This window comes from Haematobia irritans, chromosome 1, assembly GCF_050003625.1.
Source record: "Haematobia irritans isolate KBUSLIRL chromosome 1, ASM5000362v1, whole genome shotgun sequence".
Classification (NCBI taxonomy): domain Eukaryota; kingdom Metazoa; phylum Arthropoda; class Insecta; order Diptera; family Muscidae; genus Haematobia; species Haematobia irritans.
The window spans coordinates 131,838,013-131,864,364 of record NC_134397.1 but is presented as its reverse complement, the minus strand read 5'-3'; the positions used below and the strand labels follow the sequence as shown (position 1 = coordinate 131,864,364).

General features: G+C 32.3%; 2 protein-coding genes across 2 annotated transcripts in view; both read left to right on the top strand.

Annotated features, from left to right (window-relative positions):
• Positions 1–1,052: 1,052 nt before the first annotated feature.
• mats (MOB kinase activator-like 1) lies at positions 1,053–4,021 on the top strand. The gene is made up of 3 exons (XM_075291644.1): positions 1,053–1,477; positions 2,878–3,044; positions 3,117–4,021. Exons 1-3 carry the CDS (start codon positions 1,464–1,466, stop codon positions 3,593–3,595), a joined length of 660 nt encoding a protein of 219 aa, XP_075147759.1. The 5' UTR covers positions 1,053–1,463; the 3' UTR covers positions 3,596–4,021.
• Positions 4,022–4,910: 889 nt separating this feature from the next.
• The window catches only part of LOC142221813 (ER membrane protein complex subunit 2-like), a 94,995-nt gene continuing 73,553 nt past the window's right edge, over positions 4,911–26,352 (top strand). The window contains exon 1 of the mRNA XM_075291643.1: positions 4,911–4,920. The gene's annotated coding sequence lies outside the window, so the exon portion shown is untranslated. The remainder of the gene's footprint in view (positions 4,921–26,352) is intronic.

Below are 26,352 nucleotides of genomic sequence, written 5' to 3'. Positions count from 1 at the left end.
GTTTGTACGCTGGTGGAATCATTGGACCGTATTTTTTCAAAGATGCTGTTGGACGCAACGTTACGGTGAATGGCGATCGCTATCGTTCGATGCTAACAAACTTTTTGTTGCCAAAAATGGAAGAACTGAACTTGGTTGACATGTGGTTTCAACAAGATGGCGCTACATGCCACACAGCTCGCGATTCTATGGCCATTTTGAGGGAAAACTTCGGAGAACAATTCATCTCAAGAAATGGACCGGTAAGTTGGCCACCAAGATCATGCGATTTGACGCCTTTAGACTATTTTTTGTGGGGCTACGTCAAGTCTAAAGTCTACAGAAATAAGCCAGCAACTATTCCAGCTTTGGAAGACAACATTTCCGAAGAAATTCGGGCTATTCCGGCCGAAATGCTCGAAAAAGTTGCCCAAAATTGGACTTTCCGAATGGACCACCTAAGACGCAGCCGCGGTCAACATTTAAATGAAATTATCTTCAAAAAGTAAATGTCATGGACCAATCTAACGTTTCAAATAAAGAACCGATGAGATTTTGCAAATTTTATGCGTTTTTTTTTTAAAAAAAGTTATCAAGCTCTTAACAAATCACCCTTTATAATTCGCCCGCATATTTGAATGTGTTTCTACATATAATTTTCCTGCGACGACAAATATAATAAGCTTGTCTGCAAAAATTTCCTGTTTTTGGTTTCCAAGTGGTTTCGATGTCAATATAATTTTTCAATATTAACAGCCTGTTTCTGTATATCGATCGAGCTCTATCGATCGACTGAAATGGAAACAAGCAGCTGAATTTATAACCAAAAATCAGCTGTTTTTATGCATTTCATTCGACTGATAGAGCTCGTTCGACATACATAAACAGACTGTAAATCTGGCACAGGTAAGTGCCAGAAAAATCCTTTGACACGTATACTTATCTAGTTCGGCCGCATATTTGAATGTGTTTGTAGTTAATATTATACCGCCAACAAACAAATAGGTTGCACTCTGTGATTTTCTAACATATGATTGAAATGTCAACACCAAAAAGCATAAAGACATATGTCAAAACCAAAGAACAAAGGGAAAAACAGAAATATAGCAACGACGGAAGACCATTGTGGCAGGAATAATTTGCGATAAATATTTGAAAATATAACTAACAAAAACATTCGTGATATTTATTCCAAATTATAAATGTATTGTTCATGATAAATCAAGAAGTAGAGGGAAAACTTTTTATTAACAAAAGAAAACAACGAGGGTTCGTCACTTCAGCTAAAAATAACGTCTGCAAAAAGAAGAAAAACTAAAATACACTGTCATCACTCATAGTGGATGCTTGGTGGTCTGGGGGCTTGTGGTTCCTTTCTAATACGATTACGTTTTACACTTCCCCTAGCCAGTAGTGTCAAATAAGCAAATCAATCTCAACACTTAAAAGATTTCTGGAAATTAGCTATACGGATATTTATCAATATGGAATTTTTATTGTAAGTATACTAAAATTATATTTTATGTTTTTGTTGTTGCCCCAAAATATGGGTTATTAATAATATATATATATTTTTGGAATTGATGTCTGGCCGCTTTGTTTCGAGATTTTTCCATTTGATGGAAAGTCAGCGACCTATCATTTCCTTTTTGGGGCTTTGTTTTTTTTTTTAACTTTTTCCTTCTCTATTTGTTGTCGTCATTATTATTGTTGTCAGTTCCTTCAATACAAAGAAGATAGTTGCCAGATAGTCAAAGCCAACTTCGATAAATAATAATGGGTGGGAATTATCAATTGATTCCCCTCTGGAATTTCAAATGTATTAATTTTGAGGTTTTGGTAAATTTGTGAACCCCACGAATCGAATTGAATCATTAGGTATGAGTATTAAATCTCAGTTTAAACCATCGGCCTAAATCTACTTTAGTACAAGTGGTAAACACAAAACGTAATATACCACTTTTTGGCGGAAAGACCTATTTTCGGAGTTACGGGCCCCTAAAGTTTTCATTGCCACGTATATTGGATTTAGTATCCATCGCACATAATCATCCTAAAAGTAATATATTTAGAATAACATGGACCCGGAGAGGTCCTGGGTTCGCGTTAGCCCACTTTGGAATCTGTCCATAGGAGAAAGTCTCAAACACCGGCCGAAGACCGGCTACTTATCCTCTTTGGGTTCGCGTTAGCCCACTTTGAATCCTGTTTATAGGAGAAAGTCTCAAACCCCGGCCGAAGGCCGGCTACCTATATCTTTGGGTTCGCGTTAGCCCACTTTGGACCCTGTCTATAGGAGAAAGTGTCAAATCCCGGCCGAAGGCCGTCCACCTATACCCAATTTTTAAAGATCGGTATCTCGAAAACTATGCTCTTCCGACAAAAATTTTACTTAATATTTTCTGCTTAAAATGTACTATTTTTACCAATAACGCAAAAAAACGGAATTTTATTCATTTCACGAAAAATTGCTGCCAGAATTAAGAAAGATATAAAGGAAAATACCGATTTTCAGATGTCGATATCTCGAAACCTAGGCTTTTCCGTAAAATTTTTTACTCTACATTTCCGATTTGAAATCCCTTTTCCTACACTCAAAAAAAATTGTTTATTTTTAACAACTTGTGCTAAAATAGATTTGTTCCAAACCATCTCAGCCATGCTAGCTGCAATTCTGAGCTATTTAATTTTTCTCTAAGTTATTGTAAAAGGAGGTCACATATCTTATTTGAACTAGTACACCAATAATTTTATTTCCATCTCGTATGACGATGATAGCAGAAGTCGGGTTAATTTAAATTAAAAATTCGAAATTTAAATAAATGAATAAAATGAAATGAAATGATGATTTGTTTCCCCCTTTTTCATTCAAATTATATTTCTAATCGATAATTACAGTGGCTCAAGATCAAGTAAAACATTCAAGCCCAAAAAGAATATACCTGAAGGTACCCATCAATATGATCTCATGAAACATGCTGCAGCCACTCTAGGATCGGGAAACCTACGAAATGCTGTTGCCCTGCCTGATGGTGAAGACTTAAATGAATGGGTGGCAGTCAATAGTAAGTAAAATTAAAGAAATATCCCAATACCTCTAAGAACTAATACTGGAAATGTTTTCTTTTTCGATGTAGCTGTGGATTTCTTTAATCAAATTAATATGCTGTACGGCACAATTACAGAATTTTGCACAGAAGAAAGTTGTGGCATTATGTCAGCTGGTCCAAAATATGAATATCATTGGGCTGATGGTTTCACAGTTAAAAAGCCAATAAAATGCAGTGCACCCAAATATATTGATTATCTAATGACTTGGGTACAAGATCAATTGGATGACGAGACATTATTCCCATCGAAAATTGGAATACCATTTCCCAAGAATTTCCTCAGTAATGCCAAGACTATATTAAAGCGATTATTCCGTGTCTATGCCCACATTTACCATCAGCATTTCTCGGAGGTTGTAACATTGGGAGAAGAGGCCCATTTGAATACATCGTTTAAGCATTTCATCTTCTTCGTACAAGAATTCAATTTAATTGATCGTCGTGAATTAGCCCCATTGCAAGAACTTATTGATAAGCTGACGGCTAAAGATGAGCGGCAAATATAGGATTCGTTGCAACTGGGATCAACATCCCACGGTATGGAGTTTTGAGTATAAAGAACTTGCTTCTTTTGCATTGAGTTTTGTATTTTATAATTTTCCCTTTAAATTTCGTATTATAATTTGCGCCCAACTATAGACTTATATTAATGTTTATTTAAAATAAGTATGTGTATGACAAATATCTTCAGTTTTAACTCACATAAAATCGAAACACAGCGGAGGAGCCACCGATGACAGACAATCCACAAACATTTTTGTACAGAACTTTAAGAAAAATTCACCACACACCTCATGCTAATTTTGAATATATCTCTTTTTGAAAAGATACAATTTTCAAACTTATCCTACATTATAATACTACAGTTTTGTTTTTGTAACAATAATACATGGTATAACACTAAATAAACTATTAGTTATAATTATTTATAATTTTCTGTCAACTTTTATTTAGTAAATTGTTTTTGTTTTAACACAAACTTCTCTTACACTTTTATAAACTAATCTACATTAAAAATGTGTATTTTAGTTTGCAATTAATTGATTAAAAAAAAACAGTAAACGTGTTTACTTTATAAAGAAAGCACATTAATTAATAAGAAAATATTTTATAAAAGTATTTGAAAATGTTGCTATGGCATTGCTTTAATATGTGAAGAATATCTAATTTTTGCAAAATATTTGAGTTTGTATATATCGCCCAATTATAGATAAGATTCGATATAAACAGCCTTTAATAATGAACTTGTGGGTCCAAGATGGCATCAATATTGACAATCGGTGTCTTCAGCAGATAAATTGTCTTATTCCAAATTTCTGTAAAATAGAATAAAGACAACAGAAAAGAGAAGATGAGAAATTGTGTCAAAAAAGAAAAAAAGATATATTTTCCTGCATCTAGTTTCGTCCTATTGTTAGTTTATGCAACAAGTTGGGACATAGCGCAGTCAATGGTATGAAAATCTCAGCTCCTAATTTCCCATTTTCTCTTCCCATTGGACTTAATTATAAGAGTCGCTTAACCAGCATTTGAAACTTGAAACCCCTTCACAAGCAAGGTTCAAAACGATTTCAAATGGCACCTTTTTCCCTAGAGGTATTCTCGTGAATGAATAAAGGTGCCAGAGAATTGTCTCGACTTATGAAATATGAAAATTATCGTGCTTTAGCAGTGATTCGTGAATTACATTAGAAATTTACATTTTGAGAGTGCATAAAAACGAATTAAGGTTGAGAAATAGGAATCGGTGAGAATAATGTCGTATGCTTCTTTATGCATAAAATACATAGACTAAACTCCAACTTAGTACCCACCTTAAGCGTAAAATTGCATCATAGTATTTTTATAATTCAACGGGGAAAATGATACATCTTGCTATTAATAGTTCGCAAAAAATGCTCGCACATGTGACGAAGAACAACCAGCTTTTTGAGAGGCGAAGTGTATGTGTGTGGTGAGTCCATTAATAGGTCCGAGAAACATTCATAATTCCATGCGAATCGAATAATAATAAATACGGTCTTAAGTTCGGCCGAGCCGAATCTTATATACCCACTACATTAAATCAAATAATATACCCCTATGTACTGGTTTACGAGTTCGCAAAACGCAAAATTTTGGATTGTCAATAACTTCTGAACCATTCCATATTTTGCAAAAAAAAAAAAATCTCCAAATAAATTCCCTTATCCATAAGAACAGCGTGTTAAAAATTCGTTCTATATATCTTTGTAGTTCGGAAGATAGGGGTTAAGAAAAATTTTGCAGAAAAATTTTGCGTTTTGCGAATTCGTAAACTAGAACATGAGGGATAATTGTTTCCTTTGTAAACTCTTCGTCATAATGGGTTAATTGAAGAATAAGAATATATTGAAGAAGAAGAATATATAGAATTTCTGGTGGATTTCATGACAGATACTCTACCAAAAAAAAATATATAAATGGAAATCGAGAAATTTAAGACATGGTGGCTATACCAAAACATAAATCGATTCACACCATAATCGCTACAGCTATTTACTGACCTGAAATACCTCCAAATTTTGAATTTCAGGGAATTCGGATAAAAATTGCGGTGTCTAAAAGCCAAAGAAGTCAAATAAGGAGATCGGTCTATATGGGGGTATATCAAAATATGGAGCCATACGCACAATATTCGGCGTACTTATGTGTGAACCCAAAAAAAACTCTAAATTTTAAATTTCAGGCAAATCGGTGTCTAGAAGCCCAAGAAGCCAAATCAGGAGATCTATATTTGGGGGCTATATCAAAACGTGGACCGAAGCATACCATATTCGGCGTACTTATGTATGAACCCAAAATACCTTAAAATTTTTCTTAGAATTTCTCCCTGATCAAGAATATATACTTTTGATATTTACATGTGTTACAAACGGATTGAAAAACTTATTACACCCACATCACCATTCTATGGTGGTGGGTATAATAAACGGTATGGTTTGTTTTCACATGAAAGGATGACGGGGAACATTTCCCCTCGGGCTGTTGCAATCTACTTTCCTCTCACAGATAGGAAACTTATTCACACACCTAAAGAAATTTGTTTGTAGAAACACCAGAAAAGTCTGCAAAAAAATTTTGCTGAAAAAGTGAAAACAGTCACTGCTTGCTGAAATAGCAAACATTGTCTGCTATTTTTAAGCTCGATTATACTAAAACATGTTTTAGTTTGGCTAACACAAAAAAATTTCATCTATCAAGCTATCGTAACACAATTAAAACTGTATTTTATGAATATCTATAGTATTTGCCCAAAAATCTGAATATTTATCAAATTGAGGCAAAACAGCAATCAAACTGTTTGCTGGTCGCATTTAGGAGCTTGTAAGTACATTAAAGGGCAAAAATATACCAAACACTACTTTTGATTCTTGATTATGCTTTGGGGGAAAAATTATAATTTAAAAATTTTATAATTTGTTGTTCGTTTGACCCTGAATTACAAAAATATAACAGCAGCATCGACTGCTGCTTTTAGCAGTCTTTTTTCTATGAGTGCACAATTTTTAAGGTGAAAGCCAATGGATTATTTTCTATTTACCAAAATAAGGTTTAAAAACTCAAATAAATCTTTTATTAGAAATGTTCAGTATTATCAACGAATTGTGTAAAGCCTTTCCAGAAATATTTTAGCCCCTCAGAATATTCGAGCATAATATCAGCTAACTATATTTATTTGAAAGCATTTACCTTTGCTGAGTTTATAACTAAATTAACAAGCTCATATATCCCCTGGAAGGGACAAAAAGTTTAAAATCTAATACATATGAACAAATATCCAAAATCAAAAAAAAAAAAAATTTAATACAAAAATTTAAAAACATAATTTTGAATAATTGCAAATTTTAATAAAAATTAAAATTATATTTTTGGCTTTAGTCCAGCTCGAGGTCATAATTATTATCATTATGACCTCGAGCTGGATTAAAACCAAAAATATAGTTAAAGACAGGTCAACAAACCAAATTAGAAATTGAAATTATTAAAAATACATTAATAAATGGGTGAATTGGTCTATATAGCGGTTCTATCAAAACATAAACCAATGCGGACCACCCATGGTTCCCTATTGCGGGCTGGTAGGTTCCTACTTATAGACGGATGATGTTTCTATGGACTACTAAGGGAAATTTTACGGGGAGCAATTTGCTAAAAAAATGAAATGTTATTATATTCGACAAGCATCGGAAGACATAACCATTTGATTTCAGTAAAGATTTGCCTTGTGTTGGGTTTGGAGAACATCTATATATACAATGTTATAGATAATACCATAGGCAAAAATTAACATACACCCTCTTTGGGATTTTGTTAGTACACACCGCGGAAAACCTGCTAAAACAATAGAATTCTGTTGTAAAAGAAAAGTGGAGACTGTTTGATGAAGTAGCTAACATCACAATCGAATTACTTGGCCTATACATTGCCGATGACAATGTATAGATTTATTGTGTTCTAAATTGTATGGTAGGCCACATGGTGTCTACACACAAAAAAATTTCAACAAAATTTTTCCAATTAAAATTTTAATTGAGTTTTAAAAATATTCAATTAAAAATTTAATTGATTCAACAAATTTTTTAATTGAAACAAAAACCAATCACAAAAATAATAGTATCAATTAATTTTTTAATTGACCTTCAATTAATTTTTTAATTGATACTATCATTTCTGTGATTGAATACATTTCAATTAAAAATTAATTGGATCAATTAATTTCGTGATTGAATCAGAAAATTTTTTTTTTGTGTGTATGTTAGATAATTCATCATCGGTTTATATAGAGGAGTCTATAAATAAGTATGAACTAATTTTCGCGTCATAATTAGAGGCACAAACGGATCGTATGAAATTTGTTCCTCCATGAGGCTTTTGGAGTTAAATCTGGGGGAAGGGTCGGCTTATAAGTTGGCTGATAAGTCCCCGGTCTAACAAAGAGAAACAATTTTTTTTTTCAAAATTCGTTTTTATTATTCAACATAGTTCCCTTCAAGAGCGATACAACGATTATAACGACCTTCCAATTTTTGATACCATTTTGGTAATACTCCTTCGGTTTTGCCTCAAAAAAGGCCTCAGTTTCGGCGATCACCTCTTCATTGCAGCCAATTTTTTTCCCTGCGAGCATCCTTTTGTGGTCTGAGAACAAGAAAAAGTCGCTGGGGGCCAGATCTGGAGAATACGGTGGGTGAGGAAGCAATTCGAAGCCCAATTCATGAAGTTTTGCCATCGTTCTCAATGACTTGTGGCACGGTGCGTTGTCTTGGTGGAACAACACTTTTTTTCTTCTTCTACGTATGGGGCCGTTTTGCCGCGATTTCGACCTTGAAACGCTCCAATAATGCCATATAATAGTCACTGTTGATGGTTTTTCCATTCTCAAGATAATCGATAAAAATTATTCCATGCGCATCCCAAAAAAACAGAGACCATTACTTTGCCAGCGGACTTTTGAGTCTTTCCACGCTTCAGAGACGGTTCACCGGTCGCTGTCCACTCAGCCGACTGTCGATTGGACTCAGGAGTGTAGTGATGGATCCATGTTTCATCCATTGTCACATATCGACGGAAAAACTCGGGTGTATTACGAGTTAACAGCTGCAAACACCGCTCAAAATCATCAAAACGTTGTTGTTTTTGGTCATATGTGACCCCGCGCGGCACCCATTTTGCACAGAGCTTCCGCATATTCAAATATTGATGAATGATATGACCAACACGTTCCTTTGATATCTTTAAGGCCTCTGCTATCTCGATCAACTTCATTTTACGGTCATTCAAAATCATTTTGTGAAGTTTTTTGATGTTTTTCGTCGGTAACCACCTCTTTCGGGCGTCCACTGCGTTTACCGTCCTCCGTGCTCATTTCACCACGCTTGAATTTTGCATACCAATCAATTATTGTTGATTTCCCTGGGACAGAGTCCGGAAACTCATTATCAAGCCAAGTTTTTGCTTACCGTATTTTTTCCCCTTCAGAAAACAGTATTATATCAAAACACGAAATTCCTTTTTTCCATTTTTTTCACAATAACAAAAGTTGCTTCACAAAGGACGCTCTATCTCACAAACTAATTGACTTAAAGACATCAAGTTTTGACACGAATCATTTGAAGGTTGGTACTATATAAAAATAATATGCATTTAATACTAGCGACGCCATCTGTTAGGGGATGTATAAGTATGGACCAATGTGCACCAAATTTTGCATGGTTTTTATGCGTCTTACAGACTATAAGTTTTTCCGGACGGAATGTCTGTGTTTGTAAAGAATCTTACAGTGTGTCCAATCGATACGACAATTCGTTGATGACTAAATAATCGGTAAATGTGTTATCGATCCCATAAACATGCAGCAGTATCGATTATGCCCTCTGACTTAACTTATAATGTGGCCAATATATGGGATATGTTCGACACGACCACTGTCCTCCGGATAAACTAATAGTCTGCAAGTCCGCATTAGAGGCCATATACTAACACTACGCATCAAAATTCAAATTTATCAAATTAAATTTATTCATCTGAGACAGTGCGGAGGTCAAAGTTAGCGTGCTTTCAACAGACGGACGGACATCGCTCAAAGATCGACTCCAAAACTCCTATGGTGGAGGTATAAAAATAAAATAAAATAAAATAAAATAAAATTCTGCATGAACTGGCTACCCTAATTCCGTATAAATAAAATACACAACTGTCAAATTTTTGAATATTAGCTCCATAACGATGATTACAACAGACAGATGGGCATTCTTTTATATGATGGGAAATCTATATTTGGATGTTTTAATAATTGTTATATACCCTGTACTCTAAATAGCTTAATAGTCAGTTTCTCAAATTGCTCTCAAATCACATTGAACTTAGCTCATCATTATATTAGCCTTATGATACTAACGTTATTAGCACGAGGAGTACTTCATAAATCTCTAATAGCCCATACACATTAGGTTCAAAATCTACTAAAAGCCTATTTGAAATGCCTTTTATTATAAGGCAAATGACGTTTTGAAATCTTAGTAAAGTGGATTTTGGAAGTATATTGTGAACGAGGTATAAGTACACTGTTAGAAAAATATGTTTTTAATATGTTCCGATATAAACAAAATGTGTTTCGGGCACAATTTTTAAACACAATATATTTAAGTGCAAACATGTAATGTTCCTAAACTAACACAAAATGTTTGGGACACATATGTTAATATGTTAGAATATATTATGTTTGGGGCATGAATGTTTCATAAAAATAATATGTGTGAATGTAAACATATATAAATTTACAAATTTCGAGTAAACATATATATATGTTGTGATACTTTATTCAAAGAGCGCCAGAGAGAGAGAGAGAGTTAGTATAGAGAAATAAATAGAGATGGAAACCGGGATGGTTGAATAAAAAGATATCAACATAACACAGCGATAGAATGAAATGAGAGCAATTTCTGTGAAACCGCTTGTATGTTGGTTCGGAAAACTGTTTCATGATAAGGCCAAAAATTTTATATGCTTAAGTCTAATTACTATTTAATTTGAATATTAGAATGAGTATTCAGAATAAAGAGAATATACATTCGGAACCAAGAGAATAGACATTTGAAAGAAAAAACAGCATATTTGTATTACAGAAAAAGATGCGAAGAACTCAAAAATTTCGTGGTAGTGAAAATTATGTGAGGGAATGAGCACAATCTTCTTTGGGGAATTCTTCCAAACATATACTATTTTTGGACTCAAAATGCTTCCAAACATATAATACGCTCAGATAAAACAAACATATTAATGTTTCTGCAGTATCCAATAATATATGTGTTTCCTGCAAAATATGTTTGGAACATATGTTAGAGAAGCGATTTTTTTTGAGGGTGTATCAAAACCAAAAATGTGAATTAAATTGTCTTGTGTTCTATAGTGTGTATCAGTTATTTTATTAACATATACTAGTGTGGCGTATGAGTGTTGAAAACCTTTGTGACGTATGAGTGTTAGCATTCAATCAAAGTAAAAAAAATCAATTATACTTAGTTTATTGTGTAAGTCTATTTTTCACTCTTCATACGATTTAGTTAAATTGGTAAGACGTCATTAAATTGTACTATTTTTACCTTGTCCATTGCCTATTGTTATTTAAGACCACCATATTCTTTTTGCTTACTAGCATTTTTGGCCTCAACAAAGTACGACGACATTATCAAATGTTAAATTCAAGCAAACTCATAATAGGTTTAATCGATTTCAATATTTACCCTAATTCATACACCCAACTAAATATTTCTCTCATTGAATGTTGAGATTCAAAGAAGGTAATGCGAGTAAAACATAAATGCAATATTTTAAGTCTTACCCCCCACATATGTGAGTTTTTCTCAAATTATTAGACGACTACAAAAAAGTATGTAATTGGTGAAAAAAAAAAAATAAGAAATGTTTTACAAAAGTGGCAATTTATTATACTCTTCACTATAGGATACGGGGTATACACATCTAAATATTGGGATCAGACCCCAAAAAGTACATAAAGGGTGATACGGTCAAAATTTGGTCAATATAAACTTGACGTATTTCTTTCAATTTTGTATTTAAAAAACCTGAACACCCCTCATTTTGAAGGTGTGTGTGTAGAATGTTGCTCCTATTTTGATTTTGGAATTCACTCTTCAGTTGTCAAAATGCCGTCCAAGCAAGAAGAGCAGCGTATCAAAATTTTGCTCGCGCATCGCGAAAATCCGAGCTACTCGCACGCAAAGCTGGCAAAATCGCTAAAAGTTGCCAAATCAACCGTTACAAATGTAATTAAAGTGTTTGGGGAACGTTTGTCGACAGCCAGGAAGTCTGGATCGGGGGGAAATCGAAAACCGGAAGCCGCTGAGACGACAAAGAGAGCTGCCGGTAGTTTCAAGCGAAACCCTAACCTCTCTCTCCGAAATGCCGCAAATAAGCTGGGTGTATCGTCTACAACCGTGCATCGAGCCAAAAAACGAGCCGGACTATCGACTTACAAGAAGGTAGTGACTCCAAATCGCGATGATAAACAAAATACGACAGCCAAAGCACGATCCCGGAGGCTGTACACGACGATGCTGACGAAGTTTGACTGCGTGGTAATGGACTGCGAAACCTACGTCAAAGCCGACTACAAGCAGCTTCCGGGACAGGAGTTTTATACGGCAAAAGGAAGGGGAAAGGTAGCAGATATTTTCAAGCACATAAAACTGTCAAAGTTCGCAAAGAAATATCTGGTTTGGCAAGCCATCTGTACCTGTGGCTTGAAAAGCAGCATTTTCATAGCTTCCGGGACTGTCAACCAAGAAATTTACGTGAAAGAGTGTTTGAATAAACGTCTGCTGCCTTTCCTGAAGAAACACGGTTGTTCCGTACTGTTTTGGCAGGATTTGGCATCTTGCGATTACGGTAAAAAGGCCATGGAGTGGTACGCCGCCAACAACGTGCAGGTGGTTCCCAAGGACAAGAACCCTCCCAACACGCCAGAGCTCCGCCCAATTGAGAAATACTGGGCTATTGTAAAGCGGAACCTAAAGAAGACCACAAAAACTGCTAAGGACGAGCAGCAGTTCAAGGCTAACTGGCTTTCTGCGGCGAAGAAGGAGGACAAGGTGGCTGTACAAAATCTGATGGCAGGTGTCAAGCGTGAGGCCCGGCAATTCGGAACTGAATATTTTTCCTGAATTTTATACTAATTGAACTTGAAAAATAAATTTAATTTGATTTTTTAAATAAACGATTTCACCGATTTACACGCGTTTTCCCTTGACCAAATTATCACCCTTTATATTCTGAAAATTCTGGTGAAATTCTGTGCTGATCTACTGGTATCCGTCCGTCCGTCCCTCTGTTGAAATCACGCTAACTTCCTAACGAAACAAGCTATCCACTTGAAACTTGGCACAAGTAGTTGTTATTGGTGTAGGTCGGATGGTATTGCAACTGGGCCATATGGGACCACTTTTAGGTATAGCCCTCTATAAACCGACCCCTAGATGTGGCTTGCAGATCCGCCTGGATGAGCAAATTTTATCACAATATTAGTATATGCTCTTCAACAATTTTGCAAAAATTGGTCCATATCAGTCCATAATTATATATAGCCCCTATATAAACCTATCCTATGATTTGCTTTATGGAGTCTCCTGGAAGAACGAAATTTGAGGAAAATTAGGCAAAAATTTAGAACGTAATGTTATTATATGCCCTCTAACAGCGTCTGTTGTCATACTCTGTGTCGTTAGGTTCTACTCAATTGTGGGTGTAATATTTTTGTTTTTTTTTTTTTTTTTAATAATTTTCCCGATGAAGTCTTTCAATGAAAAGACGAAATATTGAATAAAAAATAAATTAATAAAATTTAGACCTCGAGCTCGTTTCAATCAACAATTCATTAATTGGAAAAATCAAATACAGGTCGAATACAATAAAAACAAGTTTTTAAATTTGGTTGAAATTTTTAAATTACAACCGTCCATATCGTTTTTTTTTGTTTTTTTTTTTTCAATAATTTTCCCGATGAAGTCTTTCAATGAAAAGACGAAATATTGAATAAAAAATAAATTAATAAAGTATAGACCTCGAGCTCGTTTCAATCAACAATTCATTAATTGGAAAAATCAAATACAGGTCGAATACAATAAAAACAAGTTTTTAAATTTGGTTGAAATTTTTAAATTACAACCGTCCATATCGTTCCATATATAGCTCCAATATAAGCCGACCAACTTGTTTGAGACAAATATGTTACATGGTAACAATCAAAAAATAAAATTTTGCTCTTGAAACATGATTGAGGTGATCATATTTCTTCTCTGGGTTTGTATACTGGCATTTTGATAAAATTTATCCCATAATGTACGTACATAATTTTATTTTGTTTAACAATATATTTGGACAATTTTTGACAATATTTTGAGAGCGTCATGGAAATTATTATTATTTATATAAACTAATGGAAATTACTAAATTTTTTAAAGAAAAATGAAATCTTCATCGATTCGAAATGACAACAGTTTCCTTTCGAATATTGCAATTTTGTGAAACAATATTTTTGTTTATTTGGTATTTCGATACCTTTTACAAAACACATTGTGGTCAGCTGATTTTAATACACCATAGGCTAAATAGAATTGCATAAAATGGATTTAATTGGTACTTTCCATTATATCGTTTAATCCTTTGCAATAAGATTGAAATAAATACAATTGCATAAACAACAACGCCATTGCATCAATTTACGAAAAAGAAAATAAAATACAAATTGCAAAATCAGTTGAAAATCATTGTAATGGTATTGACCATTGCCTTTTAAAATTCTTGACCCTTAAATGACAATGACCATTTTCACAAAACAGAAAAAAAATACAAACATTGAACCTACGGATTTAATGTCAATGTACAATGTACTATCGAAAAGTATAAAATGTTAGCAAAGTATAATACAATTTATCTTTCAACTCGCGCCCATTTGTGTAAATAAAATAGTCTTACATAATTGAATCATTTGATAATCTAATTTTTTTTATCCAGATATTTAAATAAATCAAGATTTTAATTTAAAAAATATTGTTGGGATATTTTGTATGTGTTTTTTTTATTCCTAAGTTGCATAGTACCTATACCCAAAGAATTTGTTAATAGAAACATCAGAAAAGTCTGCTAAAACAGCAAAAAGTCTGCTGAAAATGGGAAAGCAGTAAGTGATTGCTGAAATAGAAACAATGTCTGCTATTTTTTAAGCTCGATTACACTAAAACATGTTTTAGTTTGGCTGAAACAAATAAAAATATAAACTCGTAACACAAATAAAACAATAATTTAGAATATCTATAGTATTTACCCAAAAATCTGAATATTTATCAAATTGAGGCATAACAGCAAACAAAATGCTTGCTGATCACAATTAGGAGCTTGTAGGTATATTACAGTGCAAAAATGTACCAAAAACTTCTTTTGGTTCTTAAATATACTTTGGATGAAAATTTATAACCTAAAAATTCCCTGAAGTACAAAAATATAATAACAGACATGGACTTCTGTTTTTAGCAGACTTTTTTTATGAGTGTACTCTTCTTTTGAAATGTTTGACTTAAAATTATAAGACATATTACTCAAATCATTATTTCCACTAGACTTTTTCTGTTGGGTTGAACGTCACTAGGTCACGGTTGCCACAGTTGGTAGAATTCTATTAAAAGTGGTAGATTTTTTACTGTTTGGTAGATTGGTAGAAGTCTTGATACTTTGGTAGATTTTGCAAAATATTCCTCTCCAACTAAGATGCATTTCAGTTTTTATAGAAATACAATTTTTACACAATTTTCTATAAAGAAAAAAAATTTGAAAAAATTTTTTATGGAAAAAAATATTGACAAAATTTTCAATAGAAAAAAACTTGACAAAATTTTCCATAGAAAAAAATTTTGACAAATTTTCTATAGAAATAAAATATTGACAAAATTTTGTATAAAAGTAAAATGTTGACAAATTTTTCTAACAAAATAAAATTTTGGCAAATTTTTCTAACAATATAAAATTTTGACAAAATTTTCTAGCAAAATAAAATTTTGACAAAATTTTCTATAGAAATAAAAGTTTGATCAAATTTTCTAACGAAATAAAATTTTGGAAAAATTTTCTATAGAAATAAAATGTTGACAAAGTTTTCTATAAAAATAAATTTTGAGAATTTTTCAATAGAAATACATTTTAAGAAAATTATCTATAGAAATAAAATGTTAACAAAATTTTCTGTAGAAATAAAATTTTGAAAATTTTTCTGTAGAAATAAATTTTGAGAAAATTTTCTATAGAAATAAAATTTTAACAAAACTTTCTATAGAAACAAAATTTTTACAAAAATTCCTAGAGAAATAAAATTTTGACAAAATTTTCTATAGAAATAAAATTTTGACATAATTGTGATCAAAAACTGTAAAATAAATATTTTAAAATTTGGTAGATGTTCGTTATTTTTTTCAAATTTTGGTAGCAACCGAGCACGAGGTTCATCTCAAATGAATTTCTAGCTTGTGCAATCTTACTAGGAATCGTTAGGAGAATCAAAATTCGTTTTTTTCAAAATTCGGAAATTTCATTTAAAGACTTTTAACTTTTTAGTATTTCCCTTTCAATTAAAAGCCGACTTTTCAATTGTATCGTTGAAAGTCGATTAGATTTTGACAACTATTCTTCATGCGAGTTTTATCATCATTAGCCGATTTGAATCGATTTTCCAAAAAAAAAAGAATTAGATTGATCGAATTTTAAGATTATAAATAGCCGACTTCGAGAGAACTTCCGACAATAAATGTTGATTGGTTCTCTTGGTGTTGCCATCAATTATTAAATCAGAGGTACCTTGTCGTAATTTTCGTCCCTCGAGGGTTTGCTTGAAACCCCATAGTGGAAGAAACCATTATTTTGTAAATTTAAATATGAACAAATATGCAACACAATAAAGTAAAGCACTATATTTTTTAATTTTATTGCTCAGAAGCAAAAAATTTCGGAAATTACATAAAATTTTAGAATCGGTTTAGATTTTTAGGCTTGTAAACAGTAACATGAACGGCCTCTGAAATAAATATGTCAGCTGTCAGGCGTGCGGTTTAGAAATGATAGCTACCTGAAGTTAATTGTTGTAATATTAAAATAATAAAAGGTAAAAATGACATTTGAAGAATATTTTTTAAAAAATTTAATCACATGTTTTAGAGATGTCATCTGTTGTTACACCTTGTCATTAGCAAAGAAAAATTTGATTTAAAATATTTGCAGACAATCTTCAGCGCAATATTATATCCTCTCCTGAAATAACAAATTAAATGGCAAATAAATATTAATTACTACAATAAATTTATAAATCTATATTAAGACCATGCAACTAGATTTAGTGCAAAAAAAAAAAACAAATATAAAATATGGTATAAAAAGACTTGATTTTTCAAAAAACAAAAGTATGATAATTAATATAATTATAACAAAAAAAATATATATACATTATAAGGAAAATCTTTACGATATAAGGCTAATGAAAATAGTTTTTTTTTTAAGGAATATTTAGTCCCCGAATCAGAGACACATGAATTGTTTTACAAATTTTATGGGATTGTGTTCTGTCGTCGTATAACTTATTTTATTGAAGATCACATATGTAGGTTACACAAAATTTGGAGAGACTATGATCAAAGTTCCCATTTAGTTGAAATGCCAAACAGAGAGAGTTTTTTTTTTAAACAAAATATCATCTGTTTTAGTGATTTTAGTGGAACGATTGTGAGATATTGAGCTTAATTATACTTTTATTTGAACGGATTTTTTCGGATTTTATAAAAGACACTTGGCAACGCCGATATGGCTCCTAATCGGAGAATGAAGCCGACCCATTTTTGTCGGTGGCTGACACAAAATTTTTGACTCCGGCGGCGGCTTGAAGGCTAAGCCGATGTAAATTTGTCTATTAGGCGGCGGGCAATTATCCATTATAAAATTAATTTGAAGTTATCGGAATGGTAATGTACAACTAAAAATTTATATTTCATTACAATTTTCTCAGCTAAATTTTTGGAAAGTTATTTAGCAGAATTAGGCAAAAATGGAATAATTATTTACATGATATAACTCAATATTTTTGATTTATTGGATTTGTGTCAAGATGAGCCGACACATTCGGCGGCAGCGTCGACTGGTCAAAAATGGCCAGCGGCGGCTAAAACTGGCGGATCGACTCGGCGTCTTCATTCTCTGCTCCTAATCGAAGAATGAAAATTGGTTGTACAAGTAATCTCGAAACTATTCCAATAATTGGCTTTATAATATCCGCTGTATTGTATCAGCCACCGCCGACAAAAATGCTACTTCTTCATTCTCCGCTCCTAATTGATTCAAACCGCCCATATCATGTGTTTTATATAAAATCCCCAAAACAGTACAGTATAAAGGGCGTCTGTCATATATAAATTGCATACTCACAACTGCATTAGTTTTACATTAAATCACATAGAATTTGTCCAGCAAGTTAAAAGAATATTCCATCGACAATTTTTTGGTTCGCTTATTTACATATATATATACAGAAAATATATATAAGAAATAAAAATATACATAAGTAATAAGTATATAGTCATATTAAATGCAAACATTGAAAACGGCAATTGGAGCCTTGTAAATATGAACGGTGCATTATGAACCGTTTAGACAGATATATGATAGAGTGAAACCTCTCTGAAGTTGACACCCACATTCGCCTTTGTCAAAAATAAAGATTGTCAGTGTCAGAAACAGGGAATGAAGCCGCCCAATCGTGCAGCAGTTTTTAGGCGCCGCCGACTCTTTTTGGTCTGTCGAAGTCACTCGTTTTATTTACTATTCAACAAAAATAAACAGATGAATAGATTAATGGAATTTTTTTGTAAGATTGCTTTAATTACCGTTCCGATACAAGTGGCTTGTCAATCGCTGCTTAAAAACTGGACCGGCTTCATTCTCGGATCAGTAATAAGAGTAGAAATGTCTTTCCTTCCCAATAAAAAAATCGTCACCAAAAAAGTAGTGAAAATGTTCTTTTTGGACCCGGAAGTGGTGCTAAATTGGCGCAGAATCGATGAATTTATTATGGGGTTGTCATAGGACGGATTTCAACAGCCGTTGCACTGAATTCGCATCACTTCTTAAGGTGTAATGCGAATTCAGTGTTTTAGATGGGAATTAAGAAATTTTGTGATATTTTTACAAAATAAATAATTTTTAAAATTTTTTTATGATTTTGAATTTTTTTATACGCTTGTCTGGAACCTTTGACATCAAATATTTTCAAAAATTGATAATTTTTCTAGAATGGATTTCAATTTAAACTTTTTATACCATTTTAAACATTTTATACCATTTTATTAATTCTTAATCTGATTTTAACATATTTGAAACAAAAAAAAAATTAAATTTCCCATTAAAGGTATGAAAAAGCGAGTTATAAAAAATTGGATCAAATGAAATGACATTTTTGGAAATGCTTTTAAAGTTGTGCCTTTAGAAGAACTTCCACATTTTTTTGCTGGGTTTCATTACGTCTTAAGTATCCTGTACTCGAAAGAAACAGGTCCTACGTAAATTTTAATCAGTTCTACAATAAAATTGTAAAGTTTAATTTTTGTTTGCATTTATGATGACGATACAATTATAGATAAGGATATTGTATAGTTTATATATAACTGTATATACAAAAGCATTTTATATACTACACCATTTGTAATATTTAATAAGAACTTGATTTGTCAAACATTCTTTTATCAAATCAGAATAAAAATATTTAATAATAAAAAGACTTAAAATTAATAAATAATTGTTTTTATTTTATTTAGTATATTTTTAATAACCATTTTCCTTATAAAAAATATTAAGAAAATATGTTATAGACGTGGGATTTCACATAAACGTATTAAAATCGGGTTTATTAATCTGCATGGTTGGTTTTTTGCATGTCCACACGTTGTACCTAAATCCGATTTTTGCCACAGGGCTGCCAATTTTGCCGATTTATCGGCATTTTGACGATTTTTGACTCAAACAAGTAAGTAAAGCAGAAAGTCGGGCGGGGCCGACTATATCATACCCTAAACCACCCTTACCGAATTAGTAAACATAAGCATTTGTGGGGGTAACATTGATATAGGTATGGGATATAAACCGCAGTTGCATATTTAAGAAAATGAAGGGGTTCATGTTTATGGGTGCTTTGTATCAATCTTACTATAGCTCTTAGTCAATGTTGCCAGGGAAAATGTTCGATTTACCCTACAAGGACAAAAAAGTTCCCTACTTTCCCATAGATTCCCAAACAATTTTCCCTACAATATTTTTCGTTAAATTTAAACAAATTTTACAAAACAAAAATGGTTCTAAGTACTTTATTATCCTAAAACATGAATATGCAACGTATAACATATAACTTAGAATATAAATTGTATTACCACCACGGTTGCCACAGTTGGTAGAATTCTAACCAAAATAGTAATTTTTTTTGTTAAATCTCTATAAAAATAAAATTTTGGAAAAAGTTTCTATAAACAAATTTTTGTGAGAAATTTCTGTATAGAAATAAAATTTTGACACTAAATTCTATAGAAATAAAATTTTGAGAAAAAAATTCCATGGAAATAAAATTTTGAGAAAATTTTTTTATAGAAATAATATTTTGAAAAAAAATTTCTATAGAAATACAATTTTGACAAAATTTTCTATAGAAATAAAATGTTGACAAAATTTTCTACAGGAATAAAGTTTTGACAAAAATTTCTATTATTTGTAGTATTTGTTTGGTAAATTTGTGGTAATTTGTGGTAATCTTCAAATGTTGTTAGATTTTTTTGGACGAGTGGTAAGTGTTGTTACCACACATTGTTAAAGATCAAGCCTTGCCGGCTTCTAATTTCATAGAGCCACCAAAATGTAAAAATTATTACAAATTGTGTTGAGTGAAAATGTCCCTATATTGTGGTCCAACGTGCCTACAAGACGCTAAATATTAGAAAACCCCTATATACAGAGAATTTCCCCTACTTCTAGCAACACTGGCTGTAGTTGATATTGCACCTACGGAGTTAGTATACCACTAATATTGAGCCCATTATTAAAAAAGAGAAAATCGTTCAATTAGTGTGGGTAATAAATCCAAATTTGTAAAAATTGAGCAATATTCTTATGAAAGAGCTACAAGTACGTATAAATACGATCGGCCAGTACATCAAAATTTGAAATTTGAGTAACATTGGTTAATAAATAAGAGTATTATGGCCAAATTTGGGAAAATCGAACGATGCATATATATGGAAGCTATATCTAAATCTGAACCAATTTGCATAATATTTTGCGAGTTTGATTAATACCACAAAAGGTCACCTTGTGCAAGATTTGAGTAAGATCAGTTAAGAAATGAGGTCTGTATGGTCAAACATAAGGTTATTAAGGGCGAATTTTTCAAAATCGGGCGATACATATATGGGAGCTATATCTAAATAAATCTAAATAAACCGATTTCGATGAAATTTTGCACATATAGTTAGTACTATGGAAGACTATAGTTAGCCAAATTTGAGTAAGATCGGTTGCTAAATAAGGGTTTTATGGCCAAATTTAGAAAAATCGGGCGGTACATATATATGGGAGCTATAGCTAAATCTGACCCGATTTCGATGATTTTTTGCACATATAGTTAGTGCTATAGAAGACTATATTTAGCAAAATTTGAGTAAGATCGGTTGCTAAATATGGGTTTTATGGCCAAATTTAGAAAAATCGGGCGGTACATATATATGGGAGCTATAGCTAAATCTGAACCGATTTCGATAATTTTTTGCACATATAGTTAGTGCTATAGAAGACTATATTTAGCCAAATTTGAGTAAGATCGGTTGATAAATAAGGGTTTTATGGCCAAATTTAGAAAAATCGGGCGGTACATATATATAAGAGCTATATCTAAATCTGAACCGATTTCGATTATTTTTGGCACATATTGTCAGTACCATAAAAGATTAGAGTAAGCCAAGTTTGAGTAAGATCGCTTAATAAATAAGGGTTTTATGGCCAAATTTGGGAAAATCGGGCGATACATATATATGGGAGCTATATCTAAATCTGAACCGATTTAGATAAAATTTTGCAGACTTGAGGAACGATGAAAAAGATTACTTTTTGCCAAATTTGGTGACGATCCGTTTGAAAACAAACGCAACGTGACTCCATTTGTCGAAATCGGGCGATACATATATATGGGAGCTATATCTAAATTTGATCCGATTTCTTCCAAATTCAATAGCGTTCGTCCTTAATCCCAAAAAACTCCCTGTACCACATTTCATCAAAATCGGTTAATAATTGCGACTGGAATCCTGTGAACAACAAATACATGGACAGACGGACGGACGGACGGACACCAAACGCTAGATCGACTCAGGAGGTGATTCTGAGTCGATCGGTATACATTTAATGGGGTCTAAAATCAATATTTCTGGTAGGCACATTTTTTGGCCGATCAAACTTATTATACCCTGACCACTATGTGGTTTAGGGTATAAAAATAGCAGTTTTCGATTTTTGCCTCGAAAATGTCAACTTTTACTCCGTTTGGAAAAATCGAGCGAATTCGAAATCTGAACCGATTTCAATTAAATTTTGCTTACGTTAAGGGTTCTTAATTACCTTGTATTAAATTTGAAGACGACCGGTTAGTAATCGGACGACACATATATATGGGGGCTGTATCTAAATTTGATCCGATTATTTTTTCCAAATGCAATAGCGCTCGGTCTTGTGCCAAAAAAAGCACTGAACCAAGTTTCATCAAAATAATTGCGACCGGAATTCTGCGAACAATAAATAGACAGACCGACCGAATAACGGACGGATACGAATAGATCAACTCAGGAGATGACACACATTTTTATTTAGAATATGCAAATAGTTACTGGATGGCGTTCGCGGCTATGACTTGCTCAGAATGCATAGACGATTTTTCTTAAAATTTTATTGGCAGCCCTGGCCACAATAATTTTCACAGTTTCAGCGTTTGGAATATGCGTTGCATTCAGTCGTTATTCATATGCCAGAAAACCGCTTTTGAGTAAAATTTATAATTTATTTATTCTTATTTATTTATAAGAATATCTGACATTTACTATGTTTTTACATTTTGTACCGGTATATGGCGTTTTTTCGACGTTTACAAATTTTGGACTGTACACTGAAAAAACAGTGAACCCACCAGGAAGAAAACTTTTGATTAATTTTAGAAAATTTTGAATATTTTTAGAAATTTTTAACTAAACAGTATTACAAGCGCTGGCATAGCGCCGATATCACAAAAATAAGTAAACATTTTTCGACAAATTCAAGAAAATTTATTAAACATAAATAATTTTTTTTCACTTTTTAAAGAAAATTTTGTAGTTTGAAGGAAAAAATTGGAGTTAAAAATTGCTAGAATGTCTTTAGTGACATACGAAGTTCATGATGGACGCTTTTGTAGTAAAATTTACAAATTTGAAGAACTAATGAACTATTTTATGACAAATACGAATTTAGTAAATCTATGTCCTTAACTTGTGTATAATTTTTCCCATCTTTTAGTTCATTTAACTAATGTACGCAAAAAATTATTAACTTTCACCAAATATAATAATTTCATGAACTAAAATATAGCTAAATTGGCTTTAGTGAAATAGTGAGTTCACTTTTTTTTGAGTGTGGAAAACCTAAAAAATTGGACCATCTCTGGTCTAGATAAAATTGCTCTTTTTTATGCAGTGCAAAAATTATTAACAATGATATACACCTAGGGCAACATTTTTCCACATTAGAGATCAGTCATTATAGATTCAGTGAACATCACACAATCACATTTATATTAATATAAATAATAACAATAAACGTGAAGGCTAAGCCACGCGTTCTTTGTGATTTAGCATCTGATGTTTACAAATAAAATTGAGAGATTAGGGTTATCCTCTTCTCATTGCACGTGTCCAAGATTTGTATTGATTGTTTTTCTCAATAAAACTGATTTTATTTTTTATTTTCAAAACATTTTTATTTGCCTTTAATTAAACTAGGTTGTGATTATTAAAATATAATGTATGTATATGTTAAGAAAAATGTATATAAATCAATAATTTAATAAGCTTCTTTAAATTTTCTTGCTCAATGTTGTTTATTCTCATGACAATATTCCCCATACAAATGGTTATTCAGAGATAACCTTATGCTATATATTATTTTTAATAAGACATCTTTAATATACATGTATCGATAGTTATACATAAATTTCCGAATTGCAAACAAATTCTTATAATTATATTCGGAGATCCTTTTATACCAAATTAATATAATACCCCCTTGGGTGTTTGATGTAAGTACTGAAGGTAATGATACTGTTACAAAAACCTCGAACTGTCAGATACCTGTTGGTTGTTTCATTATAATTGTTCATAAAATGAACACACACACACACACACAAATAAATATATATATATATATATATATATATATATATATATATATATATATATATATATATATATATATATATATATATATATATATATATATATATATATATATATATATATATATATATATATATATATATATATATATATATTTTTTTTTTTTTTTAATTTTAAAAGTCCGTTGTTATAAAAATGCTACAATTAATTAAATTAACAGTTAATTTTTTTTAATCAATAATAAAATGATTTAATAAATGTTCATATAGTTTTTATTAATTCATTTTAAAGAAAATAAACTTTTTCCAATTTTAGCGGCTATACTCGAACTTAATACCGACTTAAAGCAGAAGAAGTAATATGGTAATGATTTGGCACAATTAGTTTTTCCTTTCTTTTAGTTCATTTTTGCTTTTATGAGAAGGAAGATTTTCTTAAATGATATACCAACAAAAAAAATTGGAAGTTGTTCCACAATCATTTCCTTTTAAGAGCGTCCCGGGAAAATAACACAATAAAAACGATGTGCAACATAAAAATAGTTGATAAAAAATTGCCTCTGATGAGATTTGAACCAGTGTTCTTTATTTTTTCACTCATACTAATAAAGAATATCTCGAGAAGTAGTTAGAATGTTATGCCTTGGTTTTATATTACGATCATATCACAAACATTTAAATTGACGTTTCGACGCTTCGTGTTCAACAAACCCAAGTTCAACCCCCTAAAGCAATGCAAAGGATCCGAAAACGAAGTACTTCCCTCCTATGGCAAGCCCATGTAAATTTCATTGGAGATAATCTAAGTGTGCACTACTTCCGGATCAAAAGTTGGGGATCCAAACTACTTTTTGGGAAGCTCTTTTTTGCTGGGTGGTTGCTGTTCTGAGTTTTTGATGTTTTTGACAATCCTGTTATAGGTAAAAGTGTTCTCAAGACGTCAGATATCACTTCTGATATCTGCTATAACGGGTCGCTGCCTGATATGCGAATTTGCAAAAACTATTGGTGCGAAGTATAATGACTATTGTATGAGCTGTCATGATGCGGAGGAAAAGGAATCAATTAAACATCTCTTGTGTGAGTGTCCTGCATTTTGTGTAAAGCGCAAGCAACTTTTAGGAGCATATAGCTTCAGATTACTGGCGGATCAGGAAAACGTTAACTTAAGCAGTCTGCTAATGTTTTTGGAACAATCTGGTTGGTTCAACAAAGAAAAATAATCAAGAAGGTTCAGCGGTTAAAACTAGAAGTGCCCATATGTAATAGGTACTTTTAGTTACTGTGGTATCACAATGGACTGAATAGTCTATTTAATTGAGCCTGAATCTTAATCGGGCTGCCACTTTAACCTGGAATATGAAAGGTAGCTCCTAGCCTTGCTAACTCATCTGCTTGACAGTTCCCCGGTATGTTCCTATGGCCAGGCACCCATATTAGGTGAATATTGTACTGATCAGCCATCTCGTTGAGAGATTTGCGGCAGTCGATGGCCGTTTTCGAGTTAATGCCAACATTTTTTGGAACATTACTTCTCAGCCAATTCGCCACCTCTCTTATTGCTAATATTTCAGCCTGAAAAACACTACAGTGATTAGGTAATCTTTTCGCTATTCGAAGTTCCAGATCTTTAGAATATACTCCGAAAACCACTTGTCCATCCAATTTGGAGCCATCGCCCATATATATGTATCGCCCGATTTTGCCAAATTTGACCATAAAGCCCTTATTTATTAACCGATCTCACTCAAAGTTGGCTAGATTTTTCCTCAAGGTAACCTTCTGTGATATCAATCATACCTGTATATTATACAAATTGGTTTAGATTTAGATAGAGCTCCCATATATATGCATCGCTCGATTTTCCCAAATTTGGCCATAATACGCTTATTTATTAAACAATGCTACTCAAATTTCAAATTTTGATTTACTAGCCGATCGTATTTAGACTTACATTTAGCTCTTACATAATAATATTGCCCGATTTTTACAAATTTGGATTTATTACCCACAACTAATTGATCGATTTCCTCTTTTTTAATAATGGACTCAATATTAGTGGCATACTAATTCTATAGGTGCAAAATCAACTAACATAAAGCTCCTAATATCAGACGTTTCAGCTCAGATTGTGACAAGACTCCCATACACATGTACCCCTTTATGTTCTTAAATATGGAAATGCGGTTTATCTCCAAAACCTATACCAATGATACCCCACAAATGCGTATGTTTACTCAT

Excerpts from the sequence above, each read along its gene's own strand:
- mats (XM_075291644.1), top strand. Across the intron at positions 3,045-3,116 it reads TGAATGGGTGGCAGTCAATA|CTGTGGATTTCTTTAATCAA; the intron begins GTAAGTAAAATT and ends TTTTCGATGTAG.